The 27673-nt window shown below is 41.3% G+C and overlaps 1 protein-coding gene across 1 annotated transcript in view; it reads left to right on the top strand.

Annotated features, from left to right (window-relative positions):
- Positions 1–27210, top strand: part of IMPG2 (interphotoreceptor matrix proteoglycan 2) — an 89286-nt gene extending 62076 nt beyond the window's left edge. The window contains exons 13-20 of the mRNA XM_079767441.1: positions 10194–10497; positions 11460–12754; positions 15843–16062; positions 20287–20497; positions 22044–22232; positions 24178–24379; positions 24845–24924; positions 26943–27210. Of these exons, the coding sequence (XP_079623567.1) occupies positions 10194–10497; positions 11460–12754; positions 15843–16062; positions 20287–20497; positions 22044–22232; positions 24178–24379; positions 24845–24924; positions 26943–26955 (2514 nt within the window). The 3' untranslated portion in view covers positions 26956–27210. The remainder of the gene's footprint in view (positions 1–10193; positions 10498–11459; positions 12755–15842; positions 16063–20286; positions 20498–22043; positions 22233–24177; positions 24380–24844; positions 24925–26942) is intronic.
- The last annotated feature ends 463 nt before the right edge of the window (positions 27211–27673 follow it).

Here is a 27673-nt window from a genome sequence, read left to right as displayed (position 1 = left end):
GCACCTACTCATTCACATGGAGCACATACACAGCAGAAATGAAGTGAAACAGTAAAAAAAAAAAAAAAAAAAAAAAAAAAAAAAAAAAAAAATTTAAAAGAAATATAATTCCTGATCTTTACTTGTGGTAAATAAATAATAAAAATCATAAAGCTCATGTGTACATACGTTGAAATGACAGAAGTTTTTTTTTTTTAAATAAATAAATGGGAGATGGCAACGTAACCACGAAATGACGTACGTCGAGTCCGATGTAACCTGAGGACTGCCTGTATATGATTCTTAAGAATCCTCCTAGTATAAAACTTGGTAATTTATGTTCATGCATATGTACATGCTCAGGCCCCCTTTCCAACATACTAGTAAGGTGTTTATAAACCAAAGGATGGCGTTACTAGAGTATAAAGTACCTGAGCCTCTCGCAAGAGAAAAGCTGGTATTGCTACTTACAGGCAGCCCTCGGGTTACGTCGGACTCCACGTACGTCATTTCGTGGTTACGTCGCCATCTCCCATTTATTTATATAAAAAAAGTTCCATCATTTCGACGTATGTACATATGTGCTTTATGTTTTTTATTATTTATTTACCACAAGTAAAGGTCAGAAATTGTTATCTTTAAAATTTTTTTTACTGTTTCACTTCATTACTGCTGTGTATGTGCTCCATGTGAGTGACATAGGTGCTTACGTAGGTGGGTTCCGACTTACGTTGACAATCGCATTACGTCGTGCCATAGGAACAAATCTCCGACGTAACCCAAGGACCTACTGTATTTTGTTTTTTTTCCACACTGTGGACTTCAATTGTTGTCTTTGTATTTATCAGAAATTGAATTCTTACTCTCTCCATCTGGTCATCCTCCCACCCGCCAGCTTTATTGAGATATAGTCAATACATGATATTGTATAAATTTAAGGTGACAGTGTGAAGATTTGATGTTTATTGTGAAATGCTTACCACAATAGGGTTAGTTTACCCCTCCATCACATAATTACTTTCTTTTTTTGGGGGGTGAGAACATTTAAGATTTACTCTCTAGGCAAATTTCAAGTATATAACACATAACTATAGTCACCATGTTGTACATTGGATACCCAGAACTTACTCATCTTGTAACTATAAGTTTGTACATACAATTTGACAAGTTTGTTGAGAGTTTTTCTTATCATGAAAGGATTTTTCACTTTGTCAAATGCTTTTTCAGCATATATTGAGATGATCATATAATCTTTTATCTTTCATCCTACTAATGTGGTATATCACATTTATTATTTTTATTATAATGTACTAGAGGCCTGGTGCATGAAATACGTGCGGGAGGGGGTGGGGGGAAGCGAGGGGGGGGTCCCTCAGCACGGCCTGCACCCTCTCGCAATCTGGGACCCCTCGGAGGATGTCCCCCCCATCCCTCTCGCAATCCGGGACCACTGGCTCCTAACCGCTCACCTGCCTGCCTGCCTGATTGCCCCTACATCCCTAACCACTCTGCCTGCCTGATGCCCCTAACTGCTGGCCTGCCTGCCTGATTGCCCTTAACCACTTGCCTGCTTGCCTGATCACCCCTAATCACCTCTGCCTTGGCCCCGCAGCCGTGGCTTTGTCTCGTCTAATTAGCATATTACACTTTTATTATTATAGATAGTATATATGATAAATACATTTTTGTTGTTCTATGTATATTGGCTTATAGTTTTCTTTTCTTGTAGTGTCTTTGTATGTTTTTTTTTTTTTTATCAGGGTAATGCTGGCTTTGTAAAATGAGTTTGGGAGTATCATCTCCTATTCAATTTTTTGGGGAGAGTTTAAGAAGGATTGACATTAATTCTTCTTTAAATATTTGGTAGAGTTCACTGGTGAAACCTCTGGTTCTGGGCTTTCCTTTGTTTTGTTATTGATTTAAACTCTTTACTAGTAATTGGTCTGTTTCTATTTTCTGTTTATCTTATTTTTTTTTACAAAGGGCCTGCATTCAGTGGTAAACCAGCCCAATTGCTTATTTACTTATTAAAATTTTTAAATATATATATTTTTATTGATTTCAGAGAGGAAGGGAGAGAGAAACATCAATGATGAGAGAGAATCATTGATCAGCTGCCTCCTGCATCCTCCCTACTGGGGATCGAGCACGCAACCCGGGCATGTGCCCTTGACTGGAATAGAATCTGGGACACTTCAGTCTGCAGACCAACGCTCTATCCACTGAGCCAAACCAGCTAGGGCTATATTTTCTAATTCTTTATAATTCGGTCTTGATATGTTGTATGTGTCTAGGAATTTATGTTTCTTAAGGGTTCACCAATTTATTGGCATATGTTTGTTTATAGTAGTCTGTTATGATCCTCTGTATAACTGTGGTATTAGTAGCAATGTCTCCTTTTTCATTTTTTCATTTTATTAACTTGAGTCTTTTCTTTTTGAGTCTAGTTAAGATCTTTCAATTATTTATTTATTTATTTATTTATTTATTTATTTATTTATTTAATTTATTTTTCCAAAAGACTGGCTCTTCGTTTCTATTACTTTTCTGCTCTGCTCTTTGATATATTTTTCTTTCTGCTAACTTTGGGCTTAGTTAGTTCTTCTTTTTCTAGTTCCTGAAGGTATAAAGTTAATTGTTTATTTGATATCTTCCTTTTTTCTTATAGTAGACATTTATTACTATACTTCTCTCCTAGAATTGCTTTTGATGCATCCCATACGTTTTACTATCTTGTGTTTCTATTTTTTTCTGTTTGTTTCATGATGTTTAAAATTCCCTTTGATTTCTTTTTTGCTTCCTTGGTTGTTTAAGAATGTGTTGTTTAATTCCCATATATTGGTGAATTTTCCTGTTTTCCTCCTGTTACTAATTTCTAGTTTCATGCCAATGTGGTTGGAGAAGATACTTGGTATGATTTCAACTTTTTAAAATTTGCTTAGACTTTAAAATTTGCTATGACCTAACATATGCTCTATTCTAGAGAATGTTCCATGTGCACTTAAGAATGAATATTCTTGGCAGTTTATAAGGTTAAAGGAGAAAATTCTTCTTATTAAAGTGGTTTAAATAGATTAAAATTTCCAAAAAGCTTAATAGCTATTTAGGAAAAAAATACATTATAATTTAAATAAAGAATAAAAATAAATATATTTCACAGTGGCAAATGTTTGCCAGAAGTGTAATTAGAAAAATACAACTTTTATGGAAAGTAATTGCTTTTACATGATTATTTTCAAACTAGAGGCCCGGTGCATGAATTCGTGCAGGAGTTGGGTCTGGCCAGCTTGCCCCGATGGGGGCCCATTGGGCTGGGCTGGTGAGGGTGAGGGGTAGCAGGAGGTTGGCCAGCTGGGGGCTGATCAGGGGCTGGGCCGACCAGGGATGGGGGCTGATTGGAGCCCGGGTCTGGCTGGTTGGCGTGCGTCATAGCCACCGGTCATTCTGGTCATTCTGCGGTTCAGGTCGCTGAGCTTTTATATATATAGATAGCTTTTTATTGAGTACCTATCCTGTTTTTTTTTTTTCCATTACCTTTCCACAACTCCCTTAAAAACTTAGCTGCAGCTACTAAGATGTTATTTATTTCTGTCCTTAAAATGAAAACTTCTTTTAAATCCTAAAGAAATAATTGTGTCCTATGCATTTGAGTTGTATATTCTAGTGGGAAAAGATTCAGAGACTTCAAGGGCAGAGTCATAATCATAAGCAGTGCCTTCTAAAGTTGCCATACGATGTCAGTGGAGTTAATAATATTTTTGCATCTACATAACAGGGAGCATTTTATGTGGTCTACTTGTGTATTTAAAAAGAGGTTAATATTGTATGTTTGCATTTTTTAAGAACCAAATGAACAATTAGCTACAGATTCCATTGGCCTTATACATAATATACAATCAAACATGTATACATACATGAACCATCTTTAATTATTGAAATAAGTAACCAGTATTGTCTTTGGTAATCCTTTCTTTAAATTTGTTTTTGAAGTGCTGTATTTGTGTGAGTCAATGTATTTTTCTATTTATAGATTTTTAAAAGTGAAATGTATCTTCAGTGAATATTGTGCCAATTGAGCTTATAATAAAATAGTGATCTAATCTTCCTCAAAAAAAGAAAAAGAAAAAAAAAGTATATTCTGGTGCTGTTGGGTGGAATGCAGTATGTATGTTTGTTTGCTTTATTTGGTCTACTCTAAAGTATAGTTCAAGTCCCAAATTTCCTTATTGACTTTCTCTCTGGATGATCTATCCATTGTTGAAAGTGAGGCATTAAAGTCCCTAATATTATTGTATTGTCTGTTTATCCTTTCAGGTCTGCAAATAGTTGCTTAATATATTGAAGTGCTACAATATTTATGATTGCTACATCTTCTTGATAAATTGACCCTCTTATCATTATAAAATTGCCTCTTTGTCTCTTGTTATAGTTTTTGAATTAAAGTTTATTTTGGCTGATATAAGAATAGGCATCCCTGTTCTTTTTTTGGTGTGCACTTTGATGTGCACCTTATCGCTCACTTTGAGCCTATGTATATCCTTAAAGCTGAAGTAAGTCTCTTGTAGGCAACATATAGTTGGGTCTTTAAAAAGCATCCACCCAAACAGTCTTTGCCTTTTGACTAAATAATTTAATCCATTTACATTTGGAGTAAGATTAATAGTATAGAATGTACTAATGTCATCATATTGTTTTCTGGCTGTTTTATAGTTTCTTTGTTCCTTTCTTGTTCTGCTGGTGTCTTCCATTGTAAATTGATAAATTTCTGTAAGCTTTGATTTTTTTCTCTTTATCTTTTATGTATTGTGATTTGTGGTTACCATGAAGCTTACATAAAACAGGTTATACTACAAAAGTCTACAAAAAGTTTACTTTTTTACTCTCCCCCACCTTTATACTTTTGATGTCACATTTTACCTCTTTTTTTGAGTCCTCACTCAAGGATATTTTTAAAATTGATTTATTTTGAGAGAGAAAGGAAGGGAGAGGGAGAGGAAGAGGGAGAGGGAGAGGGAGTGGAAGAGGGAGAGGGAGAGGGAGAGGAGAGAGAGAGAGAGAGAGAGAGAGAGAGAGAGAGAGAGAGAGATGAGAAACATTGATTGGTTCCCTCCTGTATGTGACCCACAACATTTTGGTGTACAGGATGATGCTCGAATCAACTGAGCCACCTGGCCAAGGCACAATTTACCTCTTTTTATATTGTGTATCCTTTTTACTAAAGTTAAGTGGTTAGCACACAATATTACACACTAGAGGCCTGGTGCAAGAAATCCGTGCATGGGGGTGTGTGTCCCTCAGCCCAGCCTGCACCCTCTCCAATCTGGGACCCCTCGAGGGCAGTCAGACATCCTTCTCACAATCCAGGACTGCTGGCTCCCAACTGCTCGCCTGCCTGCCTTCCTGATTGCCCCTAACCGCTTCTGCCTGCCAGCCTGATCACCCCCTAACCACTCCCCTGCCAGCCTGATTGATTCCTAACTGCTCCCCTGCCAACCTGTTTGCCCCTAACTGCCCTCCCCTACAGGCCTGGTCACCCCTAACTGCCCTCCCCTGCAGGCCTGGTCACCCCTAACTGCCCTCCCCTGCAGGCCTGGTCCTCCTCAACTGCTCTCTCCTGCAGGCCAGGTCTCCCCCAACTTCCCTCCTCTGCCGGCCTGGTCACCCCTAACTGCCCTCCCCTGCAGGCTTGATCGCCTCCAACTGCCCTCCCTTGCAGGCCTGGTCCCTCCCAGCTGTCCTCCCCTGCTGGCCATCTTGTGGTGGCCATCTTGTGTCCACATGGGGTCAGTCATCTTTGACCACATGGGGGCAGCCATCTTGTGTGTTGGAGTGACGGTCAATTTGCATGTTATTCTTTTATTAGATAGGACTAGATAGAATAGAGGCCTGGTACACAGGTGGGGGCTGGCTGGTTTGCCCTGAAGGGTGTCCCGGATCAGGGTGGGGGTTCCCTTGGGGCGTGGGGCGGCCTGGGCGAGAGGCCTGTGGTGGTTTGCAGGCCGGCCATGCCCCCCCCCCCCCCCCCCCCCCCGCGACCCAAGTGGAGGCCCTGGTATCTGGGATTTATTTATCTTCTATAATTGAAAGTGGCTGCAGCCATTTTTGTTGGGATTTATTTATCTTCTATAATTGAAACTTTGTAGCCTTAAGTGGAGGCCAAGGCAGGCCAGGACAGGTGGAAAGCTTGGCTTCCTCCGTTGCCGGGGAAACCCAAGCCTCCTGCTTGCTCTGTGGCTGCAGCCATCTTGGTTGGGTTAATTTGCATACTTGCTCCTGATTGGCTGCTGGGCGTGGCTTGTGGGTATAGCAGAGGTATAGTCAATTTGCATATTACTCTTTTATTAGATAGGATGACTATATACTTACCTTTACCAGTATGTTGCATATTTTCCTTCTTTCTTTCTTTCTTTCTTTCTTTCTTTCTTTCTTTCTTTCTTTCTTTCTTTCTTTCTTTTTCTTTCTTTCTTTCTCTTTTGTTTTTTTGTTAATTATCACTAGAGAATATTTTTTTCCATTGACTTTTAGAGAGACTGGAAGGAAGGAAAGGAAGGAGGGAGGGAGAGAAAGAGGGATAGCAATGTGAGACACACATTGATTGGTTGCCTCCCACATGCCCCCTGAATGGGCCAGGGATGGAACCTGCAACCCAGGTATGTGTCCTTGATAGGGAATCCTTTGGTGTATGGGCCGATGCTCTAACCACTGAACACACCGGCTATGTTGTATATTTTTATATACTTATTAGCCTCTTTTCATAGCCAGGGCTATGTTGTATATTTTTATGTTACTTATTAGCATCTTTTCATTGCAGGTTCAAGAACTCATTTTAGAATTTCTTGTAAGGCAGATCTAGAGGTGATGAACTCCCTCAGATTTTCTTTGTCTGGGAATATCTTTATCTCTCCTTTATGTCTGAAAGACAATTTTGCTGGATCAAGTATTCTTGGTTGGCACATCTTTTCCCCCCAGCAATTTGAATATATCCTACTCTCTCCTGCCTCATATGGTTTCTGCTGAGAAATCCATTGATAGCCCTTATACCTTATAAGCTATTTTTCTCTTGCTGTTTTTATGATTCTTTTGTTTTTTGATTTTGGCAGTGCCTTAGAGAAGATAGTTTAAAATTGAATTTATCTTGGGTCCTATGAGCTTTGTGAACTTAGATGGTCAAATCTCTCTGTAGATTTTGGAAGTTCTCAGCTATTATCTTCATTTTTTTAAGATTTATTTTTATTTATTTTCCTTTTTATTGAATTTATTGGGGTGGCACTGGTTAACAAAATTATACAGGTTTCAAGTACACAATTAAACAACACAATCTGTACACTGTATTGTGTATTTACCACCCCAAGTCAGGTCTCCTTCCTTTGCCATTTATCTACCCTATACCCCTTTCCACCTCCTCTTGCCCTTCCCCCCTCCCTGGCAATCATCACACTGTTGTCCTTGTCCTTGAGTTTTTTTTCCTCTCTCTTTTTTTCTTTTTTGCTCAATCCTTCCCCTCTCCCACCCCAGCCAGTCCCTCCACCCCTGACAGCAGTTAGCCTGCAATCTATTTTTCTTTCTAGTTCATTTTGTTCATTAGATACCACATATGAGTGAAATCATAAGGTACTTGTCTTTTTCTGACTGGCTTATTTCACTTAGCATAATGTTCCCCAGGTCCATCCATGCTGTCACAAAGGGTAAGAGATCCTTCTTTTTTATAGCCCAGTAGTATTCCATTGTGGAAATGTGCCACAGCTTGTTTACACTCATCTACTGGATGGACACTTGGGCTGCTTCCATATCTTGGCTTTTGTGAATAATGTTGCAATGATCATAGGGGTTTATATATTCTTTCAAATTAGTATTTTGGGTTTCTTCAGATATATTCCCAGAAGTGGAATTGCTGGGTCACAAAATATGTGTTAATCAACTGTTTATGTTATCGGTAAGGCTTCTGGTCAACAGTAGCCTATTAGTAGTTAAGCTTTGGGGGAGTAAAAATGCAGACTTTTTCACTATGTGGGAAGGTGGGGTCAGTGCCCCTAATGCCCACGTTGTTCAAGGGTCAACTGTAATCACCTTTTGATGGAAATGATTCAAAATTTTATGGGTTTTTAAAATGCACTGGACTACAAAACATGGCTCAGCCAGGGTCTCAGTAGTTACAGAGTCACCCAGATGGTAGTGCATGCGGGATTAAGGCAGAAAGAAAGGGATGTTGAGATATGCAGAGGCTAACAGTGAGAAGCCAATACCAGCCACTTGATTATAGGGCAAGGGAGCGGGGAGTGCTGTTACCAGAGCCCAGGGAGAGCTGGAGCTGCAACTGTGGAGGGATGCAGCTACTGCTAGAGACGCAGTATTGAGGCTTGGGGGGAGCAGGGAAGAAACACCCCAACGTCTCACTCTTCCTGTCCTTTGATCTTCTGCTTGTGCTTCTAAATGGGCAAACTCAAACAGAAGGCAGATGGTGAGGGAGCAGGAATGATGAAGTTAGTGGGGGTTAGCCTCCCAGTGCAGAGAGCAGAGAAGAGGATCTAGGGTGGTGGCAAATAAAGAATAACCAGCATGGTGACACACTTAAGAAAGGATCTAATTAAAGTAGCATGGACAAGGTAGGAAGTGATGGTGTCTTTCCACAAAGAAAATTAGTTTACTTGACAGAGTGCTTTCAGTTTAGAAATTGTAGATGAAACAGAGGGTATCTCTACATAGACCCCATGATCTACTGTTGCTATCTCTCCAGTTCATTTGTCACTGGAAGAAGGGTTAAATTAGGACATGCCAAGTGATTTCTTGCCTATGTTCCTTTCCTTGTGATTGGGAGATCTAAAGATTCCTCACACAGACCCTGGATGGAAAGAAAAGGGGAGATAATGTAGGCAAAACATAAAGGACAAATTAGGTCTTGACATTGGGTTGAATCTCTCCATAGACCAGTAGGTTCTGTTTCATTTAATGGCCATGGATTGAACTGTAGTTAGTCACCTTAAAATTGTGTGCTTTTGTTTAAAAAGCTTCTGAGGCTCGCGGGTGTCTGCCAGGCTATATTCTCTACTTGGGAGTTTTAAAAATTATCAAGTTCAATTAAGTTAGAATGTCTGGAATGTGGGGCCTGGGCATTGATGTTTTTAAAAAATTTCCATGTGCCCAGCCAGTGTGACTCAGTAGTTGAGAGTCAACCCAAGAACCAAGAGGTCCCGGTCAGGGCACATGCCCAGGGTTGTGAGATTGATCCCCAGTAGGACGTGTGCAGGAGGCAGCTGATAGATGATGCCTCTCTCTCATCCATGTTTCTCTGTATCCCTCTCCCTTTCTCTCTCTAAAAAAATAAATAAAAACATAAAAAATTTCCGTGTGATTTTAATGCTATTTAGAGAATGATTGTTCTTTTCTATTTTTCATGTTTCACCCAGTAAATATTTTATGAATTCTATGCATATGGCACTTCATAACCCAGCACAGATGAAAACATAGAAACTCCCACCAGGTGTCATGGCCATTGTGCCTGTCAGCATCACTGGTAAACTTTTTTACATAGACGGATCTTCATAAGATTAAACAGGGATTGTGTTTCTGTCTACTTTTCTATTCCTGGAGCTGAATTTGAATATAAGATTAGTATTACATTAGTAAAAAGTCACCGGGAAGAGAAAAATTGTATTTTGTAAGTGTGATCCCATGTCACAGATGTTACGATTTGTTTGAAGTAACCTGATCTCATGTTGATGTGGTGGCATTTCTCATCAAAACAAAGACCTTAATTAATTAAATATCTCAGAATGATGAATAACATTGCTAATTGTTCTTTTCTGCTGTAGGAAATGTGTTAGGTCTTTGACAACAAATTACAGATAGTAGTAACTTCTATGAATTTAAAGTATTTAAGCTAAGATAGAGGAAAAGGAATTAATTATCTAAAGCAAGAAAAATAATATTTTCTTCCACAAACTCACTTTGTTTGGAATCTTTTAAATATGTTATCTTATCTATCCCCACTTTCCAGGTGAGATTCAAGAGACACATGGTTTTTCTCTAGATTTTGCAACTAGTAAGTGGTGAATTGGGATTTGATTACAGATCTGTTTGTCTCCCTTCCACCCAATATTACATTGCCTTCTTATCCCTAGGAAACCTGGGAATTTGGATAGATAGGTGGTATTTAGAATCATTTTTATGTGTTTCTTTTTATCTATGATATGATTTAGCCTTTTTCTCCCCCCTAGGATATTACCCTTCAAGCTGCATGGCCCTCAGCTGATGACTCCACCACCAGCAGTATCTCACCACCTGATTTCAGCTCTGGTTCTCCCTCAGACACTGGCAGGGAACTCTGGTCGGAAAGACCTTTGGGTGATTTAGTGTCTACACCCAAATTAGACTTTCCCTCGAAGGTGGGCCTCCATTCTTCCCCAGAGGTTTTAGAGGTCAGCAGCTTGACTCTTCATTCTGTCACCCCAGCAGTGCTGCCGACTGGCTTGCCTGTGGCTTCTGAGGAAAGGACTTCTGGATCTTACTTATTAGAAGACGGTAAGAAATTCTACTTCCTGTTCATATTTCTTTACTTTATTGTGTAGATGACAGGGTTTTGAGGAGAGGAAAAGACTGGGGTTAATAGAAAATCATGCTTGTGTGGATTAGGAGGAAATGTCTTGGGAAAATTGTGTGAGAAAGGGAACAATCATATTTAATTGGTTGGAATGGAAATGAACTTGGTAGACTGGGGTAAGGATCAATTAATATTTTGAAAGTCCCATTAAATATATATAATTAAATTACTATTAGATAACTACTTTACTTATTTGAATATTGGAGTGGTAAACAAAGAGCATCAAAGAAGATTATCCCAGTAGCTTTTAATAGGACTAATTGTAGAGATTTTTAGCTTGCGTTAGGCTTCATTTGGGAGGGAGAACCTGAACTAAGGAAGTTATAGTAGAGATTAAGGAATGAAATCAAGTAGATGATTTAGATGTTGTGAAGGAAAGGAGAAATCAATGTGACTCAGGCCTGGAGTATACTTGAGAAAAAGGAAGATGAACAAAGATATAAACAACAAGTCCAGGATTTTGAACATTAAGTGAACCTGAAAGATGATGGACAATAAACATAACAAGGAAATGGAAGTGTAAAGATAACATTTCCTAGGGAATTCTCTCCCTAAGTTTTCACTAGATTCAGTGTTTATTGTCAACGTGGTTATCAGCAGTTTTTTATTTCCATGGAGTAAAAACAAAATCAAGTGTTTAAAGATGAATTATTTCAATAGCCTATATCTTGTTGTTCTCAAGGAAAGGTATATTCATGAGTGATTGTACCACACCACAAAACATAATCATATTGTCCTGTTGTTTGCTGGATCTAGCAAAGTAAAAGTCAGCAACTGTCCTTACTAATCTAATGGGAAGAAACAGAAAGCTGGTTTTATTTGGAGGACTGGGAATATATTTTAGTAACACTGTAGATTAATTAATGGAAAACTTTGTTTTCAGGATTAACCAAAGTCGAAGGGTCAGAAGATTCTTTTTCAGGTGATCGTTTACCCTCAAGTACATTAACTCATCCTGTACCAGAAGAAACAATACCGTCTAAGGAAGATTCTGCAGTGTCTTTGACATCCTCACCATATCTGGTCTCCTCTGTCACATTAGATCTCCTTGCTCAGGAAGTAACTACACCTTCTGGCCTGGACCCTTCGGCCTCCAAAGTTAAAGGCCAATTAGAAGTGAGCACTTTGCTGCCAGACACATCCATGGAAAAAGAGTTCATATTTGAGAGTGGCTTAGGTTCAGGGTCTGGGGAAAAGGTGAGTGGGATTACTTGGCCATGGAGCGGTACCTCATTAGAGAAGAGCATTGAACCACTGACCAAATCATGGCTGGGAGATGAGGATTCACTTTTGCCGATTGAGAGTGTAGATGAGAAACTAGTTGTAGGTGACAAAATAGATCCCACAGACCGAAGTATTGAGCACTCAAAATATGGGCATTTTGATAGATCCACACACTTTGCAGAGGAAGAGCCCCTTGACGGACCTACTGTGCCCATCTCTGCAGAGACCACAACTCAATCTGCACCTCTAATTCTCTCCAAGCACACATCAGAGGTACCTGACATTGATTATTACTCAGTTACCAATACACCTCCTCTACTGACAGCTACAGCAATCTCTGATTCTACTCGTAAACCAGATCAAGTAGAACCATTTCTGAAGGATGATATGGAACAAACAACAGAGCCATTTAATCGTGAACAATTTGATAGCAAGATTTCAACACTGAAGCCAGATATGCAATCTTTGTGGACCATATTGCCAGAATCAGATGTAGTTTGGGCAAAAACTTCTTCGCTAGGAAAACTGTCTGGAGACACATTGGCAAGTGCACCAGAGAGTATTGACAAGCTCTGGTTGAAAGCTTCCATGACACAGTCTACCGAATTGCCTCCAACCACAAGCCCCACCCTGCTGGAGGATGAAGTAATTATGGGTGTACAGGATATTTCATTAGAACTGGACCGGATAGGCACAGATTACTATCAGCCTGAGCTAATCCCAGAAGAAAATGGCAAGGTTGATAGTTATGTGGAAATGTCTACAAATGTTCACTCTACAAAGATGGCTATTGTGGCTCGCCCCACAAAAAGAGGTGACTCAAATCATACCCAGACCACAGGAGCATTGCTGGTTTTCTTCAGCCTTCGAGTGACTAACATGATGTTTTCAGAAGATCTGTTTAATAAAAACTCTTTGGAGTATAAAGCCCTGGAGCAAAGATTCTTAGAATTGGTAAGCATAAAAAGTAAACCATGGGCATTAGTGAGTAGTCATGTATGAACCCACCTCTTTCTCCTCAACACAGTGGTTGGCAAACTGCGGCTCGTGAGCCACATGCGGCTCTTTGGCCCCTTGAGTGTGGTTCTTCCACAAAAAACCACATGTGGGCGCGCATATACAGTGCGATTGAAATTTCGTGGCCCATGCGCAGAAGTCAGTTTTCAGCTCTCAAAAGAAATTTCAATTGTTGTACTGTTGATGTTTGGCTCTGTTGACTAATGAGTTTGCCGACCACTGCCTCAACACATAAGATCTGAGCCAAGGAGAGTGTGGTCTGCTGTAGACACTCATTTTTTTTTTTTTTTAAATCAACTACAAATAATGTCATGGCCTAGAGTTGTTAGGAAAGTAATAAGACAGGTGGATATAAATGTGGCATGAGGGTGATGTGATAACTTAGATACTGAAGATTGTGGCATGAAGGTGCTGTGATAGCTTAGATACTGAAAATTGTATTCACGAATTCTGGGACTGAAACAAGTTTAAGATTTTTTTCACAGTTTATTGTGAGACTAATGTTTTGTGGGTACCTATGACACCTTCACTGTTGGGATACTTTAGTAACAGAGAAAATAAACTCTGGTATCTAAAATTGTCTGTGAGTTCCATGCGGTTCCAAAATAGCACTATTAAAATCTCATGACTCTCAAATAATTCACAATTGACACTCTTTTTCCTTAAATTTTTTTTCATTTACAGTTTATATTCATATTATTTTGTATTAGTTTCAAGTGTACAGCATAATGGCTAGATAATCATATGCTCTACAAAGTGTTGCCCCTAATATTTTCAGTACACAACTGGAACCATACATATTTATTACAATATTATTGACTACTAGAGGCCTGGTGCACGAAATTCGTGCACGGGAGGGGGGTGTCCCTCAGCCCAGCACCCAGCCTGCACCCTCTCCAATCTGGGACCCCTCAAGGGCAGTCAGACATCCCTCTCACAATCCACAACTGCTGGATCTCAACTGCTCGCCTGCCTGCCTTCCTGATTGCCCCTAACCGCTTCTGCCTGCCAGCCTGATCACCCCTAACCACTCCCCTGCCAGCCTGATTGATGCCTAACTGCTCCCCTGCAGGCCTGGTCACCCTCAACTGCTCTCCCCTGCAGGCCTGGGTCCCCCCCAACTGCCCTTCCCTGCAAGCCCGGTCACCCCCAACTTCCCTACTCTGCTGGCCTGGTCACCCCTAACTGCCCTTCCCTGCAGGCTTGATCACCCCCAACTGCCCTCCCTTTGCAGGCCTGGTCCCTCCCAACTGCCCTCCCCTGCTCGCCATCTTGTGGTGGCCATCTTGTGTCCACATGGGGGCAGGATCTTTGACCACATGGGGGCAGCCATCTTGTGTGTTGGAGTGGTGGGCAATCTGCATATTACTCTTTTATTAGATAGGATAGAGGCCTGGTGCATGGGTGGGGGCCAGCTGGTTTGCCCTGAAGGGTGTCCCGGATCAAGGTGGGGGTTCCCTTGGGGCGTGGGGTGGCCTGGGCAAGGGGCCTGTGGTGGTTTGCAGGCCAGCCACGCCCCCCGGCGACCCAAGTGGAGGCCCTGGTATCTGGGATTTATTTATCTTCTACAATTGAAACTTTGTAGCCTGGAGCGGAGCCAAGCCTCCTGCTTACTTGGTGGTGGCAGCCATTTCTGTTTGGATTTATTTATCTTCTATAATTGAAACTTTGTAGCCTTGAGCGCAGGCCAAGACAGGCCAGGGCTGCAGAAGCTTGGCTTCTTCCATTGCCGGGGGCAACCCTAGCCTCCTGTTCTCTCCAGCTCCGTGGCTGCCGCCATTTTTGTTGGGATTTGTTTACCTTCTATAATTGAAACTTTGTAGCCTTGAGTGGAGGCCTGGGCCCACCAGGGTGTGTGGAAAGCTTGGCTTCCTCCATCGCTGGGGAAACCCAAGCTTCCCTCCTGCTCGCTCTGTGGCTGCAGCCATCTTGGTTGGGGTTAATTTGCATACTCGCTCCTGATTGGCTGGTGAGTGTGGCTGGTGGGCATGGCTTGTGGGTGTAGCAGAGTGATGGTTAATTTGCATGTTACACTTTTATTAGATAGGATACTAAAGGCCTGATGCATGAAATTTCTGCACAAGTAGGGTCCCTAGGCCTGGTCAGCGATTGGGGCCAATCAGGGCCTTCAGGCTGCCAACCAGGGCTTCCCTTCCCTGGCTTCTGGCTGCCGGCCGGGGCCTCCCTTGGTTTTGTGCTGGCCCCTGGTTATCAGCACATGTCATAGCAAGTGATCGAACTCCCGGTCTCTCGGTCGAACTCCTGAGGGGACATTTTGCATATTAGCCTTTTATATATATAGATAGAGGCCCAGAGCATGAATTCGTGCATGGGTGGTGTCCCTAGGCCTGGCTGGCGATCGGGGTCCATTGGGGTCATCTCGCCCAGTCCCGATCGGGGCTGGCTGGCTGGGGGGAGGAACCATGGGAGGTTGGCCGGCCACAGGAGGTTGGCTGTGGGAGCGCACTGACCACCAGGGCAAAGCTCCTGCATTGAGCGTCTACCCCCTGGTGGTCAGTGCACATCATAGCTACCAGCGGGTCGCCTGGTCGTCTGGTCATAATGGTCGCTTAGGCTTTTATGTATATAGATTTCTTATGCTGTACTTTACATCTCCAGGACTATTACCATTTGCAACGGCATGGATGGACCTTGAGGGAATTATGCTAACTGAAATAAGTCAGAGAAAGAGAAATACTATATGTATGATTTCACTTATATGTCGAATCTAAAGAACAAAATCAATGAACAAACAGAACAGAAACAGACTCACAGATACAGAGAGAATACTGATGGTTGCCAGGGGGGGGTGGGGGGGAGGAAACTAGGTGAAAAAGGTGAAAGGATTGAGAAGTATAGATTGGTAGTTACAAGTGATACTTTTGTTGATGAACAGTTTAAATAATGTAAATAGCATGCAATTTGGAAAGGGGGAGGGGTTCATCTTTTTAAAGTTTTTTTTTGGTATGTGTTTAACAAAATGCAAAACCTTGTCAATAAACTGATCATTTTTCATGTATTGCAGCTGGTCCCCTATCTCCAGTCAAATCTCACAGGGTTCCAGAATTTAGAAATCTTGAACTTCAGAAATGGCAGTATTGTGGTGAACAGCAGAATGAAGTTCTCCAAGTCTGTCCCTCCTAATGTCAACAATGCTGTATACATGATTCTGGAAGACTTTTGCACCACTGCCTACCAAACCATGAACTTGGCTATTGATAAATACTCCCTTGATGTGGAATCAGGTAATGATATTGATTACTCTGCTGCTTTCTTAGTGGAATCCAGTAGTTATTCTTATGTATTTTTTTCTACACCAAGTCAAGGTAAATTCAACACTTGTAGGTAAAAGAGTATCATGTCAGGCAAATTTTCCACATCTTGGTAATTAGTATATCTCTTCCAAGGACATCAGTATCATTCTCTTTTCAAAAGGGTTGTCTGCATATGTTATCTTTACTTATTTACCTCCCGTTTCCTTTTGTACTCTACCTGGCTCTCTCTTTTACCTTTCCACTGGATCTGTTTTTGCTACATCTCTATTTGCCAAGCCAGGTAGATTTGGACTCCCTTCCTTCTATATAATTTTCCCAAGTTGTTTTATCCATTTCCATTATTATAAGTCTAATAGAGATACAATTTCTCTCCACATTTTTATATACAGATTAGACTTGTCTTCTGAGCTCCAGAATCAGTATCTAACTATGTACTTGTTGATCTCAACTTGGATGTATTCTATGTATATCAAATTTAAGATATGTAAGAGTGAGATCTTGTTTTCCGTATCTCTCCACATTTCAGCTATATCTATTCCGCTCAGCTTCACCATCCTGATAAATGGAAGCTGTGTCCAATCAGCTACTTAAGCCAGAAACTTGGGAAGTCATTCTGATACCTCAGTTTCTATTACCACCATTGCCACTACTCTAGGCCAAACCACTGTCATCTCTCATTTGAACCAGTTTCCCCACTACCTCTCTTGTTTCCTTCCCCTCTCCATTCTGCAGATAGCAGCCAGGGTGCTCTTTGTAAAAACATCAACCAGATTATTTTTTACTTCAATGACTGCCTGGTTCAATAGCTACAAGGCCTGGACCCTATCTTCCTCCTCGATATCATCCAATGGAACTAACTTCTTTGCTTACCAAGTCAAACTAGCTGGTTTTTAGTTCCTCAGATTCAAACAACTTTTCTTGCCTTACAGCCTTTGCACGTACTGTCTCCTTTGCTTGGAACGCTTTCCCCTCTTGGCTGACTTCTGCTCACCCTTTATGCTTCAGTTCAAATGTCTCCTCCTCAAGACTTTCACTGACTCACCCATACTCTAGATTGGGTCTCTCCTGTTAGTTTTTCTTGTAACATCATGTTCTTTTCCTGCTATAGAGCTTATAAATATTGTAATAATGCTAATCTATGCATATAGTTGCTTAATGGGCATTATCCTCAGTTGAGCTATCCACAAGGAATGATATTTTATCTGTTTTATTAACCATAGTGTCTTGCATATAAAAGATACTAAAATATACTGCGAATGAATGAAATGAACCATTGCTTTTATTTGGAAGATTTGGATGCAGTGAATACTGTTGAATCCTCAGACTTCGTTCTTTTTCATCTCCCACACGCCAGAGGACAGTGGTTTTGGGTAGGAGTAAGGGTGAATACTTGAGCTCATGTTTCTCCAGTGCCTTTTACTCTCAAACTGGTTTAAAGTCAACTCTATTTTTTAGCTGAGAAAGTCACATTCTTTCCTTTGAAATCCTTATTCATTGAATGTGAGGAAAATGATTTGGTTAATCCTCCAATATTTAAATCTCTTCCATTTGAGTTCTCTAAGGCCAGTTGCACATTCTTTGCCATGTGGTGTAGTGGAAAAAGCAAGTAATTATAATTTGGAAGGCCTGATTTCTTTATCTTTTCTTTTGTTTTTAAATCCTCACCTGAGAATATTTTTTCCCATTAATCTTTAGAGAGAGAGTGGAAGAAAGAGAGTGGAAGAAAGAGAGTGGAAGAAAGAGAGAGAGAGAGAGAGAGAGAGAGAGAGAGAGAGAGAGAGAGAGAGAGAGAAAAGGAGGGAGAGAAAACATTGATGTGAGAGAGACACATCAACTGCCTGCCTCCCCGACTGGGGCTATAATTGACCTGTAACCGATGTACATGCCCTTGACCAGGAATTGAACCTGCGACCCTTCGGTGTGCGGGCCAATTCTCTAACCACTGAGAAAACCGGCCAGGGCTGGAAGGCCTGATTTTTTGTCTCTGTTCTGCCATTTATCATTTGTGTGACCATAGATGATCCATATTATCTCTGAGCTTTAGTCCCTCATATATTAAATGGGGATAATGTTTGAGGTGATTACTTAATAAGTAATATAAATGTCTAATCACTATATTATACACAGGAAACTAATATAATATTGTCAACTCTAATTGAAAACTTAAAAAATATTTAAAATGGGGATAATATTACCTGATCTATGTATTTTATGGGGCTAATCTAAGTATTAAACAAATAACATATATTTACATTTGACTAGCCATACAAATGCATGCAAACAGATATAATTTATAAAACTTTTTGCAAAAGTCAACCCACTTTTTAAAAACAGGGAAGTACAATAAATAAGTGCATTTACATCAATATTTTATGTAACTCACCAATGTGAGCTGCACGCTGTGTCTTTCATGTTTATTGGGTCTCCTTTTTCTTTAATATTCAAATGAACTGGCATTAGCCCCTCCCATGTGCAGTGTGAAACCTGCATCCACGTCCCGTCCCTCCTATCCCCAATATCTCTAGGAATGAACAGGGAACTTAAATATCTCTTAATCACCTCCAGCTCTGGGTTCCTTCTGCTGAATTCCCAATCCTTGTGGTTGTTCTTTCTTAAAACCCAATACAGATCACAGTCCCATTTTTTACTTTTCATAGGCACCTCTACAAAGTAGTTGATTCTATCAGATATTTCTTTATGTTATGAGGGTGACAGAGAAGGCTTTGTTATACCACCACAGGTGGTTTAAAATATTGTTGGGCATAAATATTCTAAACTTCCTCAGCAACCCTTTCAAAATCATTTCTTGCCGAAACCGGTTTGGCTCAGTGGATAGAGCGTCGGCCTGTGGATTGAAGGGTCCCGGGTTTGATTCCGGTCAGGGGCATGTACCTTGGTTGTGGGCACATCCCCGGTGGGGGGTGTGCAGGAGGCGGCTGGTCGATGTTTCTCTCTCATTGATGTTTTAGCTCTCTATCCTTCTCCCTTCCTCTCTGTGAAAAATCAATAAAATATATTAAAAAAAAATCATTTCTTATTGGCCAACTTTTTGGACCAAGCCAACTACCATGCTATTCTGGCTGTCTTTCTACACCATTTCCATATTTTCTTCATTCTTATTTTTCTGGAACCATCAATTCCTTTCTTAGCCTGTCCCTGGTAAACTAGACATAATTCATTTTATAATTTAGATCCTTGTCTCTTATCCCAAATTAAGCTCCAGGTCTATCTTTGTTTTCCCATAAAGTCATTAAGGTACTCTGAAACAGGGGGCCATGTATTCTGGGCATCCACCTTTAACCTACACAGAGGACTGGAAAAAGACTTTAAAGCTACAGTCTTTTATTTACATGATTACAGTATTAATCTTAGTCTCTCTTCTTGGTCTAGGGCAAAAGGAAGCAACATTTATTTTTCCCCTCTTCCTATTTCTCTTCCACCAGACATTCACATGTATTCATGGAATGATCACAATGTTTTAGAATTTTAAAATAGAATTTCCCTACTACCTGTATATTTTTAAAGGTCTTCAGATTAAAATATTATTTTATCTCAAAATTGGCTAGAGACAAGATTGACGTGTCTCTTGCCTAACTTATTTTCACAAAAACTCTTGAACTTCCATCTACATAGGGAGCCATGCAATATTATCCTCCCCATTCTCTAAACACACTGCTAGGCCAGGATTATATTGTTTTCTGAGCACAAAGTCACAATATGTACTAATATACTAGAATAAGACTGTGAAGACTTAGGAAATACACAATGGAATCCGGCTGCGTAGGCCCCTTATAGAAACTGCCCATCTACTACTAGCACTTTTGTAGGCTTTCCTCGCTATATGAGCACCTCATCAGTGGTCCCCTGTATGAGTTTCCTAGGGCTGCTGTAACAAAAGAACACAAATGGGATGGCTTACAAAAACTGAGATTTATTCTCTCATAGTTCTGAAAGATAGAAATCTAAAACTAAGGTGTTTCAGGGCCATGTTCCCTCTGAAGGGTTTAGGAAAGGTGCTTAGGATGAATCTGAATTTTTGTGTGGTATTGGTGGTGATGGCGTAGTTTAATGCTTCAGGAAAAGGGTTGTCCCATGGTACTTTGGACAGTGAGACTTAGTGGAGGAGCTTCATGTACTCCAACTCCTGTGTTTTGCCTTTCCTAGCATTATTTTCTGGTTTGTTTGATGTTTTAGGTGATGAAGCCAACCCTTGCAAGTTTCAGGCATGCAATGAGTTTTCCGAGTGTTTGGTCAATCCCTGGAGTGGAGAAGCTGAGTGCAGATGCTACCCTGGGTACCTGAGTGTGGAAGAGCTGCCTTGTCAGAGTCTCTGTGACCTTCAGCCTGACTTCTGCTTCAATGATGGGAAGTGTGACATTATGCCCGGACATGGGGCCATTTGCAGGTATGGTGTAGTTAGGAATTTTGACTTCACGAGGTTGTAGATACTTCCTCTGAAGAAAAAGGGTCTACATCTATGCTTTTAGGATAATCACAGCAATATTTGTTATAGAAGTTATATCTAAACAATAGATTGGTACCATTTAGTGTTCATGTGAAGACTGAGTCAGTTTAAAGGCCTGAATTATAGTTCAAATGGTTATTTTATTTTATGCTCTTAGGGAGCTGTGAGAGAGACATTGTCCAGGGTCCCACTGAGAGTCCTGGGAGCAGTTGGAGTCTGTGTTGTGGTTCTTGGAGGGGATGGTAAGGCAACTGGCGCTTAAATTAGGTTTCAGCATAAGAGCAACACTTTATACTGTACCTGAGAGTGAAAACAAAGGAGTTTCATTCTATTTGGATTATGTTTTGAATGGCTTTGGGCTGCTCTTGGTCCTACCGAGTATTCAGAGAAAAAGAAAAGCAAATATTTAAAGTCTTTGAAGTCATGACAAAAATATTTTATTTAAGTACCTGAGATCCATTTTTTAAAGGCAGAACCAATGAAAATGCAGCAGACGGATGAGCAGACACAGGTACCCTGACTGTCCTTTCCTGCCCATTCCCCTAAAACCGTGGTCGGCAAACTGCGGTTCATGAGCCACTTGCGGCTCTTTGGCCCCTTGAGTGTGGCTCTTCCACAAAATACCACGGCCTGGGCGAGTCTATTTTGAAGAAGTGGCGTTAGAAGAAGTTTAAGTTAAAAAAATTTGGCTCTCAAAAGAAATTTCAATCGTACTGTTGATATTTGGCTCTGTTGACTAATGAGTTTGCCGACCACTGTCCTAAAACAAAGCAGAGCAAATCAACCACCCACCACACACCACAGTCACATGGTGTAAAAGGAGAGAATGCTGAGAATAAATGAGAGGACAATTTGTGGATGTGAAAATGGTCAAATGTTGGCATAATGCCACAAACAGAGGAACTAGGTAGAAATGATTCAGATTCTTCTCTGTGGAAAAGTGTAATGTTTAGCTAGGAAACTAAGGGGAAAGGTAGTCCTTTGATATCCAGAGAAATCAGTATTAAGGAAAAGCAGTGATTTCCTTGCTGCTGTGGGATTTGAAGACCTTTTTGCACAGGTCTGTGGCCTGGGGGTTTGGAGGGCCACTGCCGGGTGGGAAAGGACAGGAGGAGTCTGGGGACCTGGGTCCAGACCCAGCTCAGTTGCTGACTGAGTGTGTGATCTCACACCAGTCACTTTCGTTCTGGGCCTGTTTTGTTATCCATGACTAAGGAACCTGAATAGAATACTTCCTTTAAGCCTTGTTCATCTTTTATTCCATCAGTTAAATATAGTCATTGAGGACCTCCTGGGTCTGTGCCCTGCATCACACACGAACTTAAATCATATGATCATTGAACCTGCATATTTACCTCTTTACTGAAGTTTCCTGTGGCCAGTATTTATTTCTTTACCTTTTCCAGGTCCCACTGAAGCATCGGCTGTTTATTATGACTTTTACCAAAGTGATCCCACTTTGAGACTCGGTCACTTCTCATTACAGGTGCCGGGTGGGTGAGAACTGGTGGTACCGAGGGGAGCACTGTGAGGAGTTTGTGTCCGAGCCCTTGGTGATAGGCATCACCATCGCCGCCGTGGTTGGACTTCTCCTCGTCTCTTCTGCTGTTGTCATCTTCCTCATCAAGACTCTTCAAGCTCAGAATGCTGGGAGAGAAAGAGAGAGGCCCTTTAGGTAAATAAAGAAAATTGCTCTTGGGTGAAATAAAAATGTTTCTTTTATTCATTCATTTAGTACTGACCATGTGCCAAATATTGGATAGGGATCTGGGCTGAAGGGGAGAAAGCTATAAAGTTGAATGAAAACATGGGCCCTGTCCTTGAAGGGTGTCCAATTGGAAGCAAACAGAAGCAGCAGTATGAGTAAGATGCGAAGGGGCCTGGATGAGGGATGAATTCGTTTTGCCTGGGGGAGAGAGTCTTGGAAGTTTTAAAGATGGTTATGATATTTAGCTGGACAGAAGAGTAGAGATCTACTGTGGGTGGGGTGGGACACTTTCTAGCTAGTTGAATGAGCATGAGCAAAGTTAGGAAGGCATGAATGAATCTCAAGGAACACTGAAGGAATGGCATCATTGAGTATGGCCCAAATGCCTATTTCATGGTTGGGGAGCGGTTGGAAGGGTGATGGAGATAAGGTGAGATCCTTGTATGAAAACCAGATCAGTTAGTTTGTTACCCTTTGGCTCATTGTGGTTCTAAATCTAGATAAGAATCTGACAAGAAATGACATCTGATTTTCTTTTAGTAAAATGTAGCTTCATTAATGGAGAAAATATAATCTGTTTTACTTGCTAGACTAGCAATCCAAGGACCCTTTGGGTTGTTATCCTACCTAATAATAGACTAATATGCAAATTGACCACACCTTCGCTATGCCCAAGCCACGCCCACCAGCCAAGCCACGCCCACCAACCAATCAGGGTGAACATGCAAATTACCCAACCAAGATGGTGGCTAATTTGCATATCAAGACAGTGTAGAAAGAAGTCAAGAGCTGCAGAAGGGAGCAAAGCTGTGGAGAAGCAAGCAAGCCGGGGGGAGGAGAAGGGAGGAGCGCAGGCGGGGCCGGGGGAGAAGGAAGGAGAGCAGGCGGGCTGGTGGAGAAGGGAGAAAAGCAGGCGGGCTGGTGGAGAAGGCGGGGAGGGGGAGAAGGGAGGAGAGCAGGCGGGGCAGGATAGAGTGCAGCAGGAAGCCCTATTGCAGGAAACTTCCTGCAACGGGAACGCTAGTCCTATATAATAAAAGCCTAATATGCAAATTGTCCCCTCAACCTGGAGTTTGACTGGGAGTTTGACCAGGGCGCAGGTAGCTGGGGGAAGGGAGGCCCCACTGGCAGCCGGCAGCCACTAGGGACCTACTCATGCATGAATTTCGTGCACTGGGCCTCTAGTGTGATTATAATCAGTGGTTGTAGTTTGCTTTTGTGTTTCCATAGTCTATAAGAGTTACTGGTTTAGGTCTAGGTTACCTTCCCTCACCCTCAGCTTGCTAAGGAGGCACCTCTCCTAGGTTCTTAGAGCACCCAGGACACACTTCCATCATTGTTCTTATGCTTTTTATTGAGTCTGACTTTTCATTATACTGTAATCTCATTCTGGAGAGGGATTCCAACCAATTCTTTATATCATTACTATCTAGAACTGTCTTAGGCACATAACCAATGCTCAGTAAATATGTGTAGACCGGAATTGAACCTGAGGCCCAGTACTCCCATATTTATATTTTTATCAGATTCTCTGTGTGCCACACATCAATTTTTTATTTGTCTACTCTGGGAATGATGGCGCCATATGCATTTCATGAAATACTATCTAATTGGCAGGTTTCGTTCCCCATCAGCATTTATTGAGTGCCAGGCCCTGTGGGGCAAATAAAGATGAATGAGACATGAAACAGTTTCCCGGGGCACTTGCCATATAGTTGAGGAGATAGTAATGACAACACCTGATAAATAATTTTTGAGATTGATCTGGGTATTTTTCACAGTCACCTCCCCCTATTTGTATCAATTCACCTCCTTTTCTTCCCCAAGAGAAATCTTATTACAGGTAAACAGCCTTCCAAGTAGTTATACATCTGAATCTGAATGAATCCCACTTTTCTTTTTGTGGCTCCAGCAGACAGCCTGCCAGCCTTTCATCCATTGAAGATGCCGTAAAGTACAACCCCGTGTATGAACGCCATGGGGCGGGAACGGAACAGCACAGGGGACCCTGTCCTCAGGGTCCCTTCCACAGGGCAGCGCGAGGAGAGGTGATTGGTGGTCTGAGCAGGGGAGAAATCAGACAAATATATGAGAACAGTGGGCTTTCCAGAGAGGTAGGAAACTGCTTTTCTGTTGTTGCTCTGCTGCTTCTGGTGTGTGTGTGTGTGTGTGTGTGTGTGTGTGTGTGTGTGTATGTGTGTGTGTGTGTGTGTACACGAGCTTCAAGAAAAGATGAGAAGTATTTCCTGATTAGTTTCTACTTCATGATATCTCGCCGTTGATGTAGTATGCAGAGGGTATACGAATCTGAGCTGTACCTTCTTCTCCACCCTGTGGTTTCTTTCTCCATTATTAGCAATTGCTCTCTCCCTCCTCCCCACTTCCTTAGAAATATGCCGGAGTTATTCTGAGCAGTTCGGGTACTATCCAAACCTTCCATTCTCTCAAAAGGCCATTCTTTCCTATGGTTCTCCCCTGAATAGCCCAGACGGCCACATTTCCTTATGAAAATTAGAACTTTTAAAAGATGGTTTAAGCTTTTCTAATGCCATGTATGGCCTATTTTTCTTTTCAAAAAGGAAATTCAAGAAAGAATGAGAATTTTGGAACTGTATGCCAACGATCCTGAGTTTGCAGCTTTTGTGAGAGAACATCAAATGTAAGCATGAGCAACAGCGCCCCCACTCAGGCTCTTAACCCTTAGCCTTAGGGTAGCGCCTCCAGCGGGAGCGCATAGTTCCTGTTCCTGTGATAACCAATGTTTGTTGAGTTCTTCAGAGTTAATACATTCCCACACAGATTACCTCATTTATTTCTCATGATGGTTTTGTAGGTTGAATGTTTCTTTATTTAAGTTTTATAAATGAGGAAAAGAAGCCCTGCAGAGCTGAAAGGACTTACTCAAGATTATAGTAACAGCAAATGGCAGAGAAAATTTAAAACAAAGACACTCTGGGTTCTGGCCTAGAACTTCCTGGGCTGTCATATTTTTCTCTCTCATTACCATAGATATCACCCAAGAGTTAATGCTCTAAAATACTTTTCATAGACAGTTTCTATGAAAAGCATTTGAGAAGCCATAAATCTCTGTAGATACTTTTCACTATGCTTTCAATTACACAAATCTCATTAAAATATATCTCTTGCCTCTATCAAGTTTATCTTACATTTCATTCTGTCTTTCCATTTGCTTTTCTCAGCAGCATTTTGGGCAAGTATCTGTAGTTTTCTCCTTCTGTTCCCCAGGATCCATAACCAGACAGGTTACTAAAATAAATCATCTTATAAAGAGACCATTATGGACATTAATTGAGTGTAGTGGGTGAAATGATAATTTGGCTTTTATTTTTGCTCCTAATGCTGCCCCACAAAGGTGCTTCCTCATGGATGGGTTCCCCCCAGGCCAGGTATCTTCATGTGGCTTTGAAAAGAGAAAAACCAGAGCAATTCATGCAAGTTTGTAGAAGAAATCCACAAAGGGTCAGGATGGCGCCCATGTCCTGACTGGGGCCTCTGTCCCTTGGCTCCGAATCCCCTTTTCCTGATAGGCAGCCCCTCACTCATGATTCCTCTCTGATAGGAAGGCACACATTGACACTTAAGGAAATTGAGAAAGATACTTTTCTTTCTTTTAAAAAAATATATTTTATTATTGATTTTTTACAGGGAGGAAGGGAGAGGGATAGAGAGTTAGAAACATCGATCAGCTGCCTCCTGCACACCCTCTACTGGGTATGTGCCCGCAACCAAGGTACATGCCCTTGACTGGAATAAAACCTGGGACCCTTCAGTCCGCAGGCTGACGCTCTATCCACTTAGCCAAATGGGTTAGGGCAAGAAAGATACCTTTCTAATTGCATGTGCCTGATGGAGAATTCCTTTAAAAATCTCGGAGCACCTGCCTTGACCCCTGGAAGGTGTTGCCGCCAACCTTGCTGAACGCTGTTAGAACAATATTACCAGGCTCTGCCCTTTAAGCTCAGACACCCACTCATCCTGGCATCTCCAGCCAGCAGATGGCCCATGGCTCCATCCCAGTGGAAGCTAACGGAAAGAACATGACTAACGTTTCTGTCTTCCCTAAGACTTCTCATAAGCCCCCTACAGGCACCTGCCTGAATGTGTTTCCTGAATTACAAATGCATCTTATCTCGGCTAACACACAGGAAGAAAGGATCCAGGAGAGCCCAATTAAGGGGAGACAGATTGACTACATTGTTTCAATTTCTGCTGGTTAACTGTCTGGCATTAACATATAAAAATCCATGTAACAGAAGATTTAAAAAAGATCATAGTGAAACAAAAGGAAGTCCACACAGACACTTTTATCCTAAGAGGGATGTTCATCGAGGAGAAAACATTGAAAAAATATGAGGTACATAACCCATACAACACTTTCAGTTTCACTTAATCTCAGCATTTTTACCTACCAGTAGTCCAAGAAAATGTTAATGGACTCGATTTAGGATTTAGTAAAAGCATTACATGGTCTTTGTGGAGAAGGATTTTTTTTTTTTTAAACAGCAAAGTACAGGATAACTTTCCTGCAAAAAAAGAAAATACAAAGTATTGGTGATTTTAGGAACATAGCTTGGCAATGTATTACAGCAGAAATGCATTTCTATGCACATTCTTGCCTTTTCAATTAATTGTGTGTTGTTGTTTTTTTCATGGCAGGGAAGAGCTTTAATCAAAACTCCTACCGTGGAACCGATTAGAAGCCTAGAGAAGAGAGAAATGGCTTGCTACCTGTATCATAAAGTTAACCTGCATTTTGAACTCTGTTGGAAGAAGAGTATTTTATTAAAAAAACATTCAATTTGGGCACAAAATTTTTCCCCCAGTTAAAAAGTTTTAGAATAGAGTAAGAGATGCAACAATTTTTATGCGTAAGCTGCATTTAAAGAAATTCAAAACCGTGTGAGTCGGAAAGCATCTGGAAGAGAGCAGCTGGGCCTGGGTGTCCATTGGCAGAGCAGTGCTGTCAATCACTGTGGCTCAGGAGGCCCGGGAGGGAGGGAGGGTGGGACTATTCCAGGAGAAGGCGGGCTTCGTAACCAATATTTTGTAGCATGCTTGTGATTGTCAGATAGAAGGAGAAGCCTTTGAAGTAGTTTCAATATAGTTTATAGTCAGACATTTGTCTAAATAAAATATAAAGTGTTGGGGGAGGGGGGGAGTCGAACTGCTGAAGAAAAAGCAACCTTTTTGCTGCATTATAGAGTGAGGCTTGTACTTTATTCTGCCAGAGTTTTGAATTTCCTGAGCGTATTAATCAAGATCACATTATTGTTGTGTTAAGTATCTCAGCATCCTTTTTTTTTTTTCAGCTGCCAAATACAATACATAAGTGTAAAGTGTAGAGAGTTCCTTTAGACTAAAGATGAATTGGGGACAGAGAGGGAATG

Source organism: Cnephaeus nilssonii, assembly GCF_951640355.1.
Source record: "Cnephaeus nilssonii genome assembly, chromosome: 3".
Classification (NCBI taxonomy): domain Eukaryota; kingdom Metazoa; phylum Chordata; class Mammalia; order Chiroptera; family Vespertilionidae; genus Cnephaeus; species Cnephaeus nilssonii.
The sequence above is the reverse complement of the archived record's forward strand: the minus strand, read 5'-3'. Positions and strand labels throughout refer to the sequence as shown.